Below are 16,720 nucleotides of genomic sequence, written 5' to 3' on the forward strand. Positions count from 1 at the left end.
ATCTCTTCCCCAAGGGCCAGATTCTAGGCCCCTGGCTTTGCCCTCTAGGTTGCTGGGTTCACCCTCAAAATTATCCTTCTGGTCCATGGAGACTAACCTGTGTGCCTCTGGATTTTGTTTGTTTGTTTTTGTTTTTCAAGACAGGGTTTCTCTGTGTAGTCCTGGCTGTCCTGGAACTCAATCTGTAGGTCAGGCTGGCCTCAAACTCACAGAGATCCACCTGCCTCTACCTCCTGAGTGCTGGGATTAAAGGTGTGTGCACCACTTTGCCCAGTATGCCACTGGATTCTTGAACCTGCTTCCTGTTTGCAAGATCCTACGAGCCCAAAAAGGCTATTTTACTTCCACTGCCCATTCCTGTTCAGCCTAGCATGTTTCTGCTAAACTTTCAAAAAAGAACTATTTTAGCTTTGTGAGTACATGTATGTGCTCTTGAAAAGATGCCCTCTTTTTGGGGCTTCTGTTGGGAAACAAACAGGTTTGTAAGATCAGCAGCACTATGGTTTAGAGTTCTCAACTTTCTAAGTCTTTTTTTTTTTTTTTTAAGATTTATTTATTATGTATAGTGTTTTATCTGCATGTACCCCTGCCCACCAGAAGAGGGCACCAGATCTCATTACAGATGGTTGTAAGCCACCATGTGGTTGCCAGGAACTGAACTCAGGACCTCTGGAAGAACAGCCAGTGCTCTTACCTCTGAGCCATTTCTCCAGCCCCAACTTTCTAAGTCTTAAAGCCACAATCCTTACCTTTACTAGAAAATCTGTATTCTGGAATGTGCTTAATTTTAGCACTGTTTGCCATCACGAAAGGAAAAGTTACTCGAATCGCACTCTGTGGGTTCAAAAGGCCTGCCTTGAACGCATCAGTAAGCATTTTATCTAGGGCAGAAACCAGGAGGTACTGCTCCCGCACAACACAGACAGCTGCTTATCTGTATCACCCAGCATTATCCAGCACAAGGGAAGCAGGGGCAAGAGCAGCTTTCTGTTTCCTGCAGCTCTCACCCACTGTTCCAAGACCTCCTAGCCTCCACACTAGGCTCTTACAGTCAGTGTGTCCATACCTCTACCTCAGGGCCTTTGTACTTGCTGCCCTTCAAGGCGTGACTCAAATGCCACCTCTCAGGCCATCTCTAGGCTCCCTGAAAAAGCGGCAGTTCCCACATTCCCTACCTCACCCTCCTCACTTATCTCAACCTGACCACTAAGCACCCACTATAATAATACAGCCTTCAGGGCCATCTACTGTGGCTATAGGTAGACAGATGTCAAGTATACAAAGGCAATTAATTGCCCTTTGGAAACACCTTGAAGGAAGCTGTGCTACCCACACCTCTTGCTTGTGGCAAGTCCATCATCACTTTCAATATAGTTGAATTTACATGAATACACATGTGGTCATGGTTTTGGGTTAATGTCCAGAGATGCCAGGGCCCAGTGTTTAGTTTGCCCAGGATTTAACACAGGAGATATGGAAGAGTTCTTGTGGCTTGAAAAGAAAATGGCTCCCAAAGGGAACTGCACTATTAGGTGGGGCTTTGTTGGAGCAGATGTGGCCTTGATGGAGGAAGTGTGAACCCTGGGGGTGGGCTTTGAGGTCTCCATTGCTCAAGCTATGCTCAGTATGGTAGTTTACTCCCTGTTGCCTGCAGATTAAGACTTAAGAACTATCAGCTCCTTCTCCAGTACCATGCCTGCCTGCATGTCGTCATGTTTCCGACCATGATGATAATGGACTAAACTTCTGTAACTGTAAGCCATCCCCAATGAAATGCTTTCCTTTTAAGAGTTGCGTGGTCATGGAGTCTTTTCACAGCAACTGAAACCCTAACTATCCTAACACCACAAATGCTCACAAGTAAGAACTGAACATAGGTCAGATAGCATGCTGGCTCCTTAGGTTTCATTGTGCTTAGGCACATGAGAATGATTGGGATCTGTAGCTAGTGTTTTCCTGGTCCTGCCTGGCCCAGGGTCAGGACAAATCTCTCTCATCCGCCAGTCCCGCAGCTGCTCAAACCTAACCAAGTAAACACACAGAGGCTTATATTACTTATAAACTGTATGGCCGTGGCAGGCTTCTTGCTAACTGTTCTTATATCTTAAATCAACCCATTTCTATTAGTCTGTAAGTTGCCATGTGGTTCGTGGCTTACCGGTATCTTAACATCTTCTGATGGCCGCGGCTGGCAGTGTCTATCTGCCTCAGCCCTCCACTTCCCAGAATTCTCCTCTCTCCTTGTCCCACCTATACTTCCTGCCTGGCTACTGGCCAATCAGTGTTTTATTAACCAATCAGAGCAACACATTTAACATACAGAACATCCCACAGCAGGGATCTATACTGACATGTAACCAGGTCCCATGCCAGAGCAGCAAACCTATCAAGGTCCCCTTAAAGATGGAATGGGTAGGGACTTAAAAGGTCAGTAGTGTCTGTGCTTAGCCACTACCCATCAGATCTGGGCATGGTTCTCTCACCAAAAGAAGATGGCATTCCCATATGCCATGCAAGTGCTTCAGGTGCAAAAGAAAACCCTGACCCTCCCCTCCACAGTATAGGGCAATGTTACAAATCAGTTAAAACATCTTTTATTTTTGCAATTAACACTCCATACAAAAGCAATAGAAATGCAAATATCGACAAGTTTACAATTGAATACATGAACAGAGTATCTGTACACATTATCATTTACAGCAATATTACACGGTAAATTAACTGATCATTAAAAAAAAAGTTCTTTCTAAATCCCTCTCTTCTGCCTCAATTCTCAGAGCACATGCTAAGATCCTACCTCACACTAGTGCTATTCCAAGTTCCAAATTAACACTATATAACTTACATAAAGCCCATTAATATAACAGCTTAACATTTTTGTTCAGAGCTCTGTTTGAGAGAAAACTACATTCACATTGATAAAAGACCAGAAAATAAGTTTTTACAAAGTCACTGGAGCTGCCTGACTGAGAGAATACTCTATCAGTTACCTAGAAAGACAGCTGACTCTGGATTGGTCCCATAAACACATGGTTAAAATCCACCGCCAACCCATCTGAAAAGTGGCAACTGAAGTCTCAAGTTCTTGTGGAAAACTACAAGTATCCTGTTGTCTAACTTGGGGGCATGGGAGGGTGGATAACAGGGTTCAGTCTTCACCAGATTTGGCTTCATTTACAATTTAAAACATGTGTAACACTCACCATACATAAAATAAGGCAAGAAAAACAATTTATCATGAGAAAATAAACTCTTAACAGAGAAAAAAAATACAAATGCACAGCAGCTCATGCTTAACCAGTTTTCCAGATGGCTAGGCAGAGCCAAGTATTTCCGAGAGCTGCCACCAGGTGGCAGTTAACTCATGGCAGAGAAGTCTTTCAAGGGTTCAGTTAAACAAGCGTCCAAATCAAACTCATCCTCCACTTGGCAGTCTACATGTCTGACTTTAGTGGGTGTGCCAGCATACATATCCTAGAAAACAGAGACAGTCACACCTACATCAACTGATCACATAGGCTTCCTCTTAAGTTACCCGAGCACAAGTGGGCCTGCCTAGCAGCAAGACCAAACCAAGAAAACCAGCATCATTTTGCTGTTTCTGTAGCGTACACTTTCAGTTTGTCACGACCACACTGTATGGTGGGAAAAAGATCAATAAATCTGAGTGTACCTGGAGTGGCACAGCTGAGAGCCAGGATAAGGCAATGGATTTTTGTTTATACTTTCATAAGAACAGCTTTGTAATAACTTATAATATTGAGTCTTTTGTGTTTTGCCACTTCAGATCCTAGGAATTTACATATGTAAACAGTGGAATGTCTCCACGAAAATAAAGGGATCTTTTTACCGTAAATTATACAAATATAGACAGATCTGAATATTATACCAGGTCATTAACTACTGAATCAGAGATAAGGCAACTTCAGTATAGCTCAGTTTATTGGGGGTAGGGGAGGGGGACCCTCACTGTGTAGTCCTGGCAGCCTGACATTTGCTACAGACCAGGCTGGCCTCGAACTTAAGAGATCCACATGCCTCTGCCTCCTAAATGATAGGATTGAAATACTCCATCCCCCTACCCTCACCTCCAGTCATAACCCATAGGTTTTGTTTTTGTTTATTCTTTTTTAAATTTATTTAACTTTATGTTATGTGGATTGGTGTGAAAGTATCAGATCCCCTGGAACTGGAGGTTACAGACAGTTTTAAGTTGCCATGAGGGCGCTAGGAATTGAACCTGGGTCCTTTGGAAGAGCAGTCAGTGCTCTTAACTGCTGAGCCATCTCTCTAACCCTGGTTTTGTTTTGTTTTTTTAAGATAGGGTTTCTCTGTGTACAGCCCTGGCTGTCCTGGAACTCTTGCTGTAGACCAGGCTAACCTCAAACTCAGAGATCAGCCTGCCTCCACCTCCCCCCTAAATCCTGGGATTAAGGGTGTGTGCCACTACTGCCTGGCTAACCCATGGTTTTTGAAATAGGATCTTGTGTAGTGCAGGCTAGTCTTCAATCTCTGATCTTCCTGCCTCCACCTCACAAGGGCCGAGGTTACAGGCACACAATACCACAACTAGCTTTAAAATATGCAACTTTAAAAATTATTCCTCCGGCCAAACAAATCTCAGCACACAGAAGGCAGCAACAGAAGGACCTCTGTGAGCTGAAGACCAGCCTAGTCTACATAGTGAGCTCCAGGATAGCCAGAAGTATAAAAGAGATCCTGTCTCAAATAAAAACAAAACAAAACAACAATTATTCCCTACATAAGCACTCAGGAGATGATCCCTACACCAGCAGTTCACTAAAAGTGGTGATTAAAGGTAGGATAAACCAAAAGCCCAAACTGAGCGCAAATGCTCAGAACCCAATCTGTGATCAATTTCTTGATGGGAAAAAGTCCCCCTTTCATAAACATTATAATCCAATTTCAGTTCTAACCTCAGTACGTAAAGTGGTATATTCTCAAGTGATTTAAGACACCCAGGCTGAGAGACAGAACCAAGGGAAGTACTTACGAAGTTATCCTGTGAACTCGTCTGGGACTCAGAGCTGCTTTCTGTGAATTCTGTTTCCATTTCCCCAAGATCTACAGGTTGTCTGAGAAATGAAATTGAATAAGCATGTCAGTCACCTGCTACCATCAGAAGATGAGAATTTCTAAGTTTTTTCACTAAAACCAAATACCACCCACATCACAGTGTGTGTTGTCCCCAAGGTCAGCTTTCACACATTTGCCAAAATTTAATTCCTAACCAATAAACCCAACATAGAAAGCTGACAACAACTACAAGTGAAAACCTGCCAGGCTCACAGAAGACCAGAATCTGACAATCTGTGCTGTCATTCATACACACCTGTAAATATCCTGTTTTGTTTTGTTTTGTTTTTGAGACAAAATTTCTCTATGTAGCTCTGGTTGTCCTGGAACTCACTTCTGACCCTGTAAACATTCTTGCAAGACCAATTTTCTTCTCAGGTGAGCGGAATGAAATGCTATTAAGCCAAATATGGTAGTACCTCAATACCTTCTAAGGCAGAACTTCAAGTTGAGCCTGTACCACAGAGTTAAGACCCTAATCAAAGCCGGGCAGTAGTGGCGCACTCGGGAGGCACAGGTAGGCAGATCTTTGTGAGTTCGAGGCCAGCCTGGTCTACAGAGCAAGATCCAGGAAAGGCACAAAGCTACACAGAGAAACCCTGTCTTGAAAAACAAACAAAAAAAAGGACCCCAATCAAAACACTAAAAATGCAGCCAGGGATGTGGCTCAGTCTGTAGAGTGCTGCCCAGCATGAGGGCCCTGGACTACCTAAGAATCTTTCAGAATCAAAAAGGGGGCAGGCCATGGTGGTGCACACCTTCAATCCCAGCACTCAGGCCCACCTGGTCTAACCTCAAGCTCTAGGACAGATAGGACTACAGAGACCCTATGTCAAAAATCCAAACCAAAACCCCTCAAATAGGGTTGGGGAGATGGCTCAGTAGGAAATGCCTTTGTAGGTATAATGTCCTAATTTTGGATTCCCAGAACTCACATCAAAGAAGGCTCACGGGTCACTTGGCCCACACGGTAACAAACATAACAAAACATGAGACCCTGTCTCAAACAGTGTAGAAAGGACTGACACCCAAGGTTGTCCTCTGACCTGCACACACAATCAGTTGTCCTGGACTGTTTTCTAGCTCCAAAAGACTGAATCCAGCACAGGGAGTGAGCTCTTCCCTGGCATCCACAACCCTGTGCAATATAATGAGGCCTAAAGGCTAGTGTGTCTGTTCTCTTGACAACTTCCAGGATAATTCCTCACTGTGACAGAGAAAAAGAAAGCAACAAAGACATACATTTCTTGCAAATCACATCCTTCTTCAGCAGGAGGATCCCAAAAATGCAGAGCCACTTTCCAGAGTTTGATCTGTTGATCCCATGATCGCCGGCTATACTTCTTAAATTTGTTGGGGGTCCTAGGATGGATTCCAGGTTGTCGCAGGTGTCTGGAGGACATAAGATTGCCTCAGTACAAGCCATTCACATCTGCACAGAGCTAAAAGACTAAACACACTTTGAGGCATGCACCACCACACCAAGTAGTAACTGAGATTCTATAGGATGAGCAAAAAAAAAAAAAAAAGGCATATACCACCACAACCAGCTCTCCAATTAAACACATTCTTTAACTTGACTTTTATTTTCCTATTGTGTATTTTAACAACTACATACTTTATAAAACCATACCATATATTTTGTAAGTCCCGAGGATAAAATGCTCTCTAATAGTCAAAGCTATGAAAATGACTACTTAAATTCTTATGAGTCACTAATAAACACTTCCTAGAAAGTACGTCTAATATAAGCAACTCCTTAACAGGTACAATGTTGTTGGGCAGGACTAAGACAGACCTATGTGACAATACTACCTGGGAACCTCTTTAATATATCGGTCATAGGCAATAGTGTTCTTCCCATAGTTGATCTGCTTCTGTCTTCTCATCAAGACACTTTCATCCGTCTCCACATCAGCTGGTACTGAAGACATAGACTCCTTTGAATCAGAACTGAAAATAATGAAAGATCAACAAGCCTTGGATTTAAGATCACCGTGTACCTCTCAATTTCAAATGATATGAATCCACGAAAACCCAGTCTATACTATAGATATTTCCAGTACACACAATGAAGAACAAATAACTAATAAATGCTACTGGAACAAGCCCCTCAAAATTTTCACTAACAAATTAGAAATGTTTCAGCATGTACCTTCCTGATGAAGATTTCCTTTCTCTTCCAAAGTCATTTATAAGTAGTTTTCTCTTATATCTGAGAACAAAATAAAACATTGCTGTTTTTAAAAGGATAAAATACATAAATAAACAAAAAAAAAATAGTGCTTCCAAAGCAAGAACGAAGACTTTTTCCTGAGTAGCATGATTTGGGAATGGGACAATGTTGAGTCTGAGGTTAGCCTGGGCTTATTATATTAGCTCCTGACTAAAAACTTTGAGGGGTTGGATTAGAATAGGAGATGAACTACTTTTTTCTTTTAATTTCTAAAAACATGGTTTTTGGGCTGAAGAAAATGCATGGCTCAGCAGTTAATATCACTTGGCTACTCTTCCAGAGGACCTAGGTTCTATTCCCAGTACACATATGGTGGCTAACTCCAGGCACAAGGGAGATCTGATGCCCTCCTCTGGCTTCTATGGATACGAGACACATACATAGGACACAGAGACATACACACAGGCAAAACATCCATATGCAAGAGAGCTACCAACAGCTGTGAGCCTCCATGTGGGTGATAGAAACCAAACCTTGGTCCTCTGCAAGAGCATTAAGTGCCACCACTTTACCCCGTTTAAAAAAAAATAAAAAGACTGTATGTTTGTACATGCATGCCACAGCACATGCGCAGAGGTCAGACGACAACTTGTGAGAGCCAGTTCTCTCTTTTCATTATCTGAGAGCTGGGAGTCAAACTCAGGTCATCAGGCTTAAACACAAATTTTACCTACTGAACCATCTCACTGGCCCAGCATTATTTTTTTCTTTTTTAAAATATGTATACAGTATTCTGTCTGCATGTATGACTGCAGGCCAGAAGAGGGCATCAGATCTCATTATAGATGGTTGTGAGCCACCATGTGGTTGATGGGAATTGAACTCAGGACCTCTGGAAGAGCAGCCAGTGCTCTTAACCTCTGAGCCATCTCTCCAGTTCCCAGCATTATTTCTTTCTTTCTTTCTTTTTTTTTAAAGATTTATTTATTTATTATGCATACAACAATGTTCTGCCTGCGTATAGGCCTGCAGGCCAGAAGAGGGCACCAGATCTCATTACAAGTGGTTGTGAACCACCATGTGGTTGCTGGGAATTGAACTCAGGACCTCTGGAAGAACAGCCAGTGCTCTTAACCTCTGAGCCATCTCTCCAGCCCACCCCGGCATTATTTCTTTGAGTCTATTCCTTTGCAATTTATGTTCCAGGTAAATTTTAATCCTGACACTCAAAAAAAAAAAAGTTCCAAAAATGTCTGTCCTTTCCTGTGTTTAAGTGTGTGCTCATGTGTGTGTATGCACATGGAGGCCATAAAAACTTAATATATCATTCCTCATTGTTTTTGGCACAAGGTCTCTCTCTCAGGGTCTAGGGCTTGCCAATTCATCTAGACTGGCTGGCCAGCAACTTCAGGGACCTTCCTACCTCTGCCTCCCTAGTATTAGAAGCATACAACACCTCACATGGCTTCTTTACATGGGTTCTGGGGCCCTAACTCATGTCCTACATGCAAGGCAAACATTTTACTAAGCTCTATATCAGTCTTGCCTTTTTTCTTTTCTTTTTTTTTTCCCTTAAAGGTAAAGTCTAAGTCGCCTAGTCTGGCTTGATGCCAGATGGTCAATTTTCAGCATCTCTCAGTTACACCATTTCAGAAGATAAATTATTTGTCAAGAGTCTAGTCTGTTGTTTAAAGCAACCTGAATAAAAAAACATTGTCTTACACTCTCAGGTACACCACCCTATGCAGAACTTCCCTAGGTCCTAAGAAATCTTAACAAAGTGGCTAGCAAAACCCAATTATCATCTACTGCCAAGATGGAGACAGGAAGCCTTGTTGCAGAATTGGCTAACAAATCCTATCTGACCTCCTAGCTGCTTTGTTTGCATTCATTAACTCAGTCTATTTGATTTGAGACAGCAAGTATCAAAAGAAAAAGACCAAAAACCCAAACAAAAAAAATCAAGGGAAATTTGGAGTACCTCAAAGTTTGAGGCCAGCCTAGTTGACATAGTGAAATCTTGTCTCAAAAAATCTTTTAAATGCTGGGTGTGATGGTGTATGCAGAGGCAGGGGCAGGGGCAGGTGGATCTCTGTGAGTTCCAGGACAGCCAGGGCTGTTAGAGAGAAACCCTGTGTGTGTGTGTGTGTGTGTGTGTGTGTGTGTGTGTGTGTGTGTGTGTGTGTGTTGCGGGGTGGGGGGTGGGGGGTGTGGCACATGCCTTTAATACCATCACTCGGCAGAGGCAGGCAGATCTCTGAGTTTGAGGCTAGCCTGGTCTACAGAGAAATCCTGTCTCAAAAAAACCCAAAACTCCCCACCTCCCCCCAGAAAGTGCCTGGAGTTCAGGCTTAGTTGGAAAGTGCTTGCTTAGCATGCACTAAGCCTTAAATTCCCGAGCTCCACACAATTAGGGCATGGTGACATGACTGGTGGTGGAGGCAAGAGGGTCAGAAGTTTAAGGGCAAATCTTGTAGGGGGGGGAGGAAAAAATGGGGATTATGTCTTATGTGCTACAGCCTTCGGTAGGTTCTCACTCTTCCAGATTTTTTTTTGGGGGGGTGGGTGGGTGGGGTGACAGGGCTTCTAGGTGTAGCCCTGGCTATCCTGGAACTTACTATATAGACCAGACTGGCTGCTGGGTTAAAGGTGTATACAACTACACCCAGTTATTTTCTGGGAACCTTAAAAATAAGACTAAGCCAGAGTCTATCAACTGTCTTTCAAAGGCACTTTCTATTTTACTGAGGCAAGGTCTCTCCAAGAACCCAGAGCTCATAGTTCACCTAGTCTACTACTTGTAGGAGCTGTTTCCCCGGAATTGAACTTAGGTCATTAGGAGGCAAGTGTCCTTCCTTACAGAGCCATTTGTTGGCCTTGATCTGGTTAGTCTAACCAGCTTGCCACTGGGAATTCCATTTCTGTTTCCCAAGTGTTATGGGATCATGGGCAAGCCACTGTGCCCATGCAGCTTTTACGCAGGTGCTAGAGATCCCAACTCCAGGCTTCATTCTTGTGCAAATATTCCATCCACTGAACCACCCTCGCCATTTAGTTTTACACTATCAATTGAAATATCCAAACTCTGGAGTATTTTTCTTCCTTCCCCAGCATCTCTTTCTAGTAACTCCTGTGCTTAAAATCTATGTTACAATGTTTTTAATAGCCTCCAACTCTGTGTCATACTGGCTCATCCTGAAATTCTTTTCTCTGACAAAGCCAGGGATCTGGTTTTACCTGAGTAATGGTGCCTAAAAGACAAGGCAACCCCTCAGGCTGCTATGAGTAACATTATGGACTGGTTTCCTTTCTGTTTTGTTTTGTTTTGTTTTTCCAGACAGGGTTTCTGTATAATCCTGGCTGTCCTGGAACTTACTCTGTAGACTGGCCTGTAGGCGTGCACCACTACCAGCTGACATGAACTGTTTGTTTGGTTGGTTGGTTTTCGACACAGGGATTCTTTGTGTAGCTTTGGAGCCTGTCCTGAAACTGTACACCAGGCTGGCCTTGAACTCAGAGATCTGCCTGCCTCTGCCTCCCAAGTGCTGGGATTAAAGGCATGTGCCACCACCACCCAACATGAACTGGCTTCTTCACACCAACCAAGTAAAATAAGTCCTCTTGTCAGAGAGCATACCCAAGACCCTGGATTCAACCCCTAGCATCGCCAAAAACAAAAAATAAAAACCTTTTAGAGTTGGGGAGCTAAATCCATGGATGAAGAGTTGTTTTTTTCCCCCCACATAAATGTAAGGACCAGAATTTGGATCTGTACCACCCAAATAAAATCCCGAGTGGGTGTGGTGGTCCATCCCTAATTCCAGTGCTTTGAGAGGCAGTTACATGGGATCCCCAGGCAAAATGGCTAGGTAAAATAACCAAATTAGCAAGTTGAGTTCAGTAAGAGACTAGCTCTGTTAGAGAGCAATTTGAGTTAGAGACCTGATGGCAACCTCTGATCCCGACATTCAGCTGCATGTGTGCATGCACTTGTGCTCACACACACACATACCCACATATTAACATGAAAAGAAAGCCCCCACCACTGCAATCCAAGCACCTCCCCTCTTATTTCCACTAAGACAGTGGTTCTCAAACCAGGAAGCACTCGATTAGAAGAGCATCTTACAAAATACCTGGGCCCTACTCATCAGTGGGTCAAGGAGCCTGCAAATGTGTGTTTCTAACAAGTTCCCAAGAGACACTGATGCTAGCCTAAGGACTAGATCTTTCCCTTTTTGGTTGTACAGGGATCAATAAACTCAGGGCTTTTTCATGCTAGGTAAACTCATTACCACTGAGCGGCAATCCCAATCCCTAAAGAACAGATTTTTAAGAACCGTTCTTTTTTTAAATTAATTTATTATTATTATTTTGTTTGTTTGTTTGTTTGTTTTTTGAGACAAGATTTCTTTGTGTAGCCCTGGCTGTCCTGGAACTCGCTCTACAGACCAGGCTGCCAAACTCAGAGACCCGCCTGCCTCCGCCTCCCAAGTGCTGCGATTAAAGGCGTGTGCCACCACTGCCGGGCTAAGAACCATTATTCTAAGACATTCTGTGAATACAGCAATTGAAAACCACACACAAACTATTATAAAGTGTGTACCTTGCAATCTCTTTGTTAACTCTGGTCCTCATTTCATCTTCTTCAACTGCACTCGCCCAGTCAGAACATCTAGAACGGGGCTTAGGGCCTTCAGGAGTTGTAAAGCTACAATAAAGGGAAAATGCATTTCAATGAGTGCTTCAATTCAGTTTTTTGAAGAATGACACTGTTTTGGCAGAATGCCAAAGAAACAGGTGAGTTTAAGCAATCTCTCAAAGTCTTCTAGACATCATTAGACAACTATCTACCTACTGTGAGTCAGTGCTGGATTATGGGAACAGTCTACTGAAAAGGCAGGGGAAGTAAAATATTGTCAGTACCATGAAGAATACCTAGTATGGAACTTGGCTTTATGTTTCAAACAGTCTCACCATACAGTCTTGAAAGCTCTCCTGCCTCAGCTACTGCATAAGTACTAGGAATACAGATGTTAGCCACTATACCTGACTTGGATGTGCTAGCTGTAACACAAGGTATTCTAGGATTTTTTAAAAAAGATTTATTTATCTATTATGTATACAGTGTTCTGCCTGCATGTGTGCCTGCATGCCACAAGAGGGCATCAGATTTCATTACAGATGGTTGTGAGCCACCATGTGGTTGCTGGGAATTAAACTCAGGACCTCTGGAAGAAGCAGCCTGTGCTCTTAACCTCTGAGCCATCACTCCAGCCCTTATTATAGATTTTTAAGACTCCAAATAATAAAATGAATAGGGTCAAACACTGTGACCAACCCACAATGAGAATCCAATAGAACTGATGAGGTCTACCTTTCAGATGCACAAGACTCACATATAGTAATAGGCATCACAATCACAATGTGGGAAAGGTGAGACTATGAGTCTTGTGGATACATTTTTTTTTCTTGTTTTTGAGACAGGATCTCACTATATAGACCAGGCTGGCTTTGAACTCAGAGAGCCTTCTGCCTCTACCTTCCAGGTGGTGGAATTTAAGGCATGTGCCGACACATCTGGCAGTTTTAACTTTTATTTCACTAAAAATTAGTCTACCAAGCTGGGGGTTGGTAGCTCACATCTTTAATCCCAGCACTCAGAAGGCAGAGGCAGGTGAATCTCTTTGAGTTTGAGGCCACCCTGTTCTACAGAGCTAGTTCCAGGACAGTCAAGACTACACAAAGAAAAATCTGTCTCAAAAACAAAACAAAACAAAAAAGTCTACCTTAAAAGTATACCCCTAATGCCGGGCGGTGGTGGTGCACGCCTTTAATCCCAGCACTCAGGAGGCAGAGCCAGGCAGATCTCTATGAGTTCAAGGCCAGCCTGGTCTACAGAGAATTCCAGGAAAGGCACAAAGCTACACAGAGAAACTCTGTCTCGAGGAAAAAAAAAAAAAGGGTGCCCCTATACTTGAGTTAAATCTATTCAAAGGGCTTAGTTTCATCTCAAAGAAATCTTTGGACAAGATAACCCACATGAAGCCAGGCAGTGGTGGCACATGCCTTTATCTCAGCACTAAGGAGGCAGAGGCAGGCAGGAGAGATGGCTCAGCAATTAAGAATGCTTGTTGTTCAAATGAAGAAACTCTATTATACTGCTTGAAGAGGATTTGACAAAATGATCCACCTAGATAGGATGTTCTTTAACTTGTAGATATGCTTACAGGTGTGCAGTGAGCTCCAGGTGTCCTGTGTTCATATGCTGTATCCCACGGATTTTTGGCGAGTGCCCTGTGCTCCAGTAATCAACTCCTTCACCATATTCCTCTAAGTAACCCCAAAATAAAGCCCTCTGGTTCAACAACAATAACAAAAATGCTTGTTGTTTCTCACAGAGGACATGTGTTCAGCACTCACATGGCAACTCACAATCACCTATAAATCCAATGCCCTCTTCTCTACAAGCACCAGGCACACATGTGATACACTTATACAGACAAAAAACACTCATACACATAAAAATAAATAAATCTAGCCTGGGATAGTAGCACATGCCTTTAATCCCAACACTTGAGAGGCAGGTGGACCTGAGTTCAAGGCCAGCCTGGTCTACCTAGTGAGCTCCAGGACAGCCCCATCCTTAAAAATAAAATAAAATAAAATGAAAGACCTAACATTTTATCTTCAGATAACTGAGATGACGATGACAGGGTTCACATCTTCATTCACCTCAATTACGTTTTCTGTTTGGTTGGTTTTGGTTTTCTGTTTTCATTGAGACAAGAAAACCCAGGCTAGTCTCAAACTCACGATGTAGCAAAGAAAGACCTTGGTCTTCTGATCCTTGCTTTTAACTCCTGAGCACTACTGGGATTACTGATACATACAAAGAGCACTACTGGGATTAGTGATACATACAATAGCACCTTCCCTTTTACCTACCTTAGGGCTGTCCTCTGGCCTCCCCCATACTCCCATAACTAGTCCAAGGTTTTCAAATATGTGCTGGCAGCTCACATTTGCACTTGAGAGCCTCCCCAAACTCAAGCAGATTCCCTCCCAAAAGAGATCTGCCCACCCACTGCCGCAGCTACCACAGGGATTGACTTTAATCAGAGATGGTCAAGGGTTTAAGTCAGTCTGACTTTTCGATCTTCAGTCAGCATTGCCTATGTTCACAAGTCTGAATTCAACCACCTTCACTGGGCTTGGCAGCCCTGTCCTTACCTTCCCTTCTAGGCAGCTGCCTAGCAGGTCACATATCCCCACAGAAAGAGACGTGGTCAAAAAATTCTGCAATCACTTTCCTCTTCATCAGTCACTACACAAAGGTCCCAGAGAGCACTTCCCTGAGCATCCCACATCACCAGCTTACTCTTCAGACACTCCTGGTCCCTCTGAATGACTATTTCACTTGCTGGCACACCTCTGTGAGGCTACCAAGAGACCTCATTGACTTCAGCACACTGCCTCAACTAAAGAAAAAAAAAATTTACCTATGACTTCAGCATGGTGCCTTACCTTAAAAAACAAAAAACACCTAAACACTGTGGCAAACGTTGTTCAGATGGAAGGGACCCATGAACATCACTAAGGATGAGTGACCCGGGAATTCAACTTTGGCTTGCATCTGGCTTTTCACTTAGGTAATAAAATCTAATTTCTCTCTCCCTTCCTCCCTCTCCCCCTCTCCCCCCCCCCACACAGAGCGTGGGGGGAATGTCGAAACATTTTAACAAGGTGTTCAAAGTAGTAGTGCCTGATATTATGCGTGAAAAATATAGGGGCTCCTCCACTCCGGATAAAACCAGTTTTGCTGCCACCTATCAGTCGCTGGTAAGATGCTTCTTAGACTGAACAAAAATGAAGGGAATCCAGAGTCACCTAATTTATTCCAACATCTAAAAAGCGAGTGCAATGGGATGAGGGTCCCTTGGCCCTCTTCCAGACCCACCGAGTGGCCAACCCGTTTCACTCGGCCAGGGCCCACCTTTCAGGTCGACGGTCCGCAATCTGGCGCTCGCTTTCCTCGGAGTCCTCGGGCTTCCGGTCCCTTCCGTCCGCTCTGCGTTTCCGTCCGAGGCTCCATCTCGCAGGGGACCGCGGGCTGAGGACACAGACTGTGGTCAGTGGGCGGGGCCCCGCAAGCACGGGCGGTTCGTGGACCCCTACCTCACAGACACCCAGACATGGAAGACTTGTAGACCGCATGGCCCACTCACCTTGCAACGCCGTCGCGGCCGCTCCCATACCGGGGTGGGCTTCTAGGTCTGCAGGCCATGGTGGCAGAGGGTCGAAGACCGGTTCAGCAGCAAGAAGCTCCCTCGGCGACAGCGCTGACGAGGTCTGAGCTCGGCTAGTCCAACCGCCCTTAAGTGCGCAGCGGCCCCGCCCCTCAGCAACTCCCGCGCGCGCGCACGCGCGCGCGGGGTCGGACGAAACCATCGGACGTTCACCTGTAGGGGAGCCCTTCTCGGCTCTGCGCGCCCCGCTGGCGGACCCAGTTCGGACCTAAGCCTCGGGAATGCAGGCAGTCGCCAAACTCTAGCTCCTGATGCGGCTGCCTAGAAGGGCGGGAAAAATGTGACAGCTCAACTAAAAAGAAAAGGAATTGGCGACCCCCGTCGGCCTTCCAGCAGGCTGGCGCTGTCTCTGCCGGGTCTCTGATTGGTTGCGTCTTCGCGGGCCCGAGGAGTGTTGGCGGGAGATTGGGCAGTGCGCGCCAGTGTCACTCAAAATAGGTGGGCGTGGCCTCGTCTCCGGTGCGGGCCGGAATACGGAAGACCCAGTCCTTCTGGACTGGTCCCTCGTGCCCACCTCCACAGTACTCCCTGAGCGCCCGCCCATAGTTTAAACTCCTCTGAACCAGCGATAGCTCTGAGAAGCCAGCACACTTAGTGGTCTCTTTTTCCCTCCAAGGCTGTCTGCCCCGTCTCTGGTGCCGTTCTCTCTGCTTGAGTCACTAGCACTAGGGCCGGGCTTCTGCAGATCTAGTCGAAGACGGTGTGGGCGGCCGCGACATTACCTTAAGGGTGGATCTGGCCCAGAGCAGCTCAAAAGAGGGTGGATTGGGGCGGGAGCCATCGAAGGGCACCATACCCAACCATTGATCACTGTGTCTGGAATGCTAGTCCTGTTTCCCCTTCGGAACAAACTAAGCACTGACACTTTTCTTTTTTTTCGAGACAGGGTTTCTCTGTGTAGCTTTGGAGCCTGTCCTGGAACTTGCTCTGTTGACCAGGCTGGCCTCGAACTCAGAGAGATCTGCCTGCCTCTGCTGGGATTAAAGGCGTGTGCCACCACGGCCTGGCTTGCCACTAATTTCTAATATGGCTGGTCTACAACTATACTCATCTCACTTTACCAACACACCCTAGCCACAACCCCAAATGTTGCAAAAATTTGATTTTACTACCAGGTAAACAAAATGAAGTACATCAC

The 16,720-nt window shown here is 44.7% G+C and overlaps 1 protein-coding gene across 1 annotated transcript; it reads right to left on the bottom strand.

Annotated features, from left to right (window-relative positions):
• Positions 1-2,578: 2,578 nt before the first annotated feature.
• Positions 2,579-15,688, bottom strand: Slbp (stem-loop histone mRNA binding protein). The gene is made up of 8 exons (XM_059275686.1): positions 15,502-15,688; positions 15,270-15,386; positions 11,880-11,984; positions 7,253-7,312; positions 6,913-7,050; positions 6,340-6,489; positions 5,015-5,096; positions 2,579-3,474 (listed from the first exon to the last, which is right to left on the bottom strand). Exons 1-8 carry the CDS (start codon positions 15,558-15,560, stop codon positions 3,358-3,360), a joined length of 828 nt encoding a protein of 275 aa, XP_059131669.1. The 5' UTR covers positions 15,561-15,688; the 3' UTR covers positions 2,579-3,357.
• Positions 15,689-16,720: the final 1,032 nt, after the last annotated feature.

This window comes from Peromyscus eremicus, chromosome 10 (genome assembly GCF_949786415.1).
Source record: "Peromyscus eremicus chromosome 10, PerEre_H2_v1, whole genome shotgun sequence".
NCBI lineage: Eukaryota > Metazoa > Chordata > Mammalia > Rodentia > Cricetidae > Peromyscus > Peromyscus eremicus.

Excerpts from the sequence above, each read along its gene's own strand:
- Slbp (XM_059275686.1), bottom strand. The coding sequence starts at position 15,560 with ATGGCCTGCAGACCTAGAAGCCCACCCCGGTATGGGAGCGGCCGCGAC. Across the intron at positions 11,985-15,269 it reads GCGGACCGTCGACCTGAAAG|CTTTACAACTCCTGAAGGCC; the intron begins GTGGGCCCTGGC and ends CCTTTATTGTAG. Across the intron at positions 7,313-11,879 it reads GTTAACAAAGAGATTGCAAG|ATATAAGAGAAAACTACTTA; the intron begins GTACACACTTTA and ends TTTTGTTCTCAG.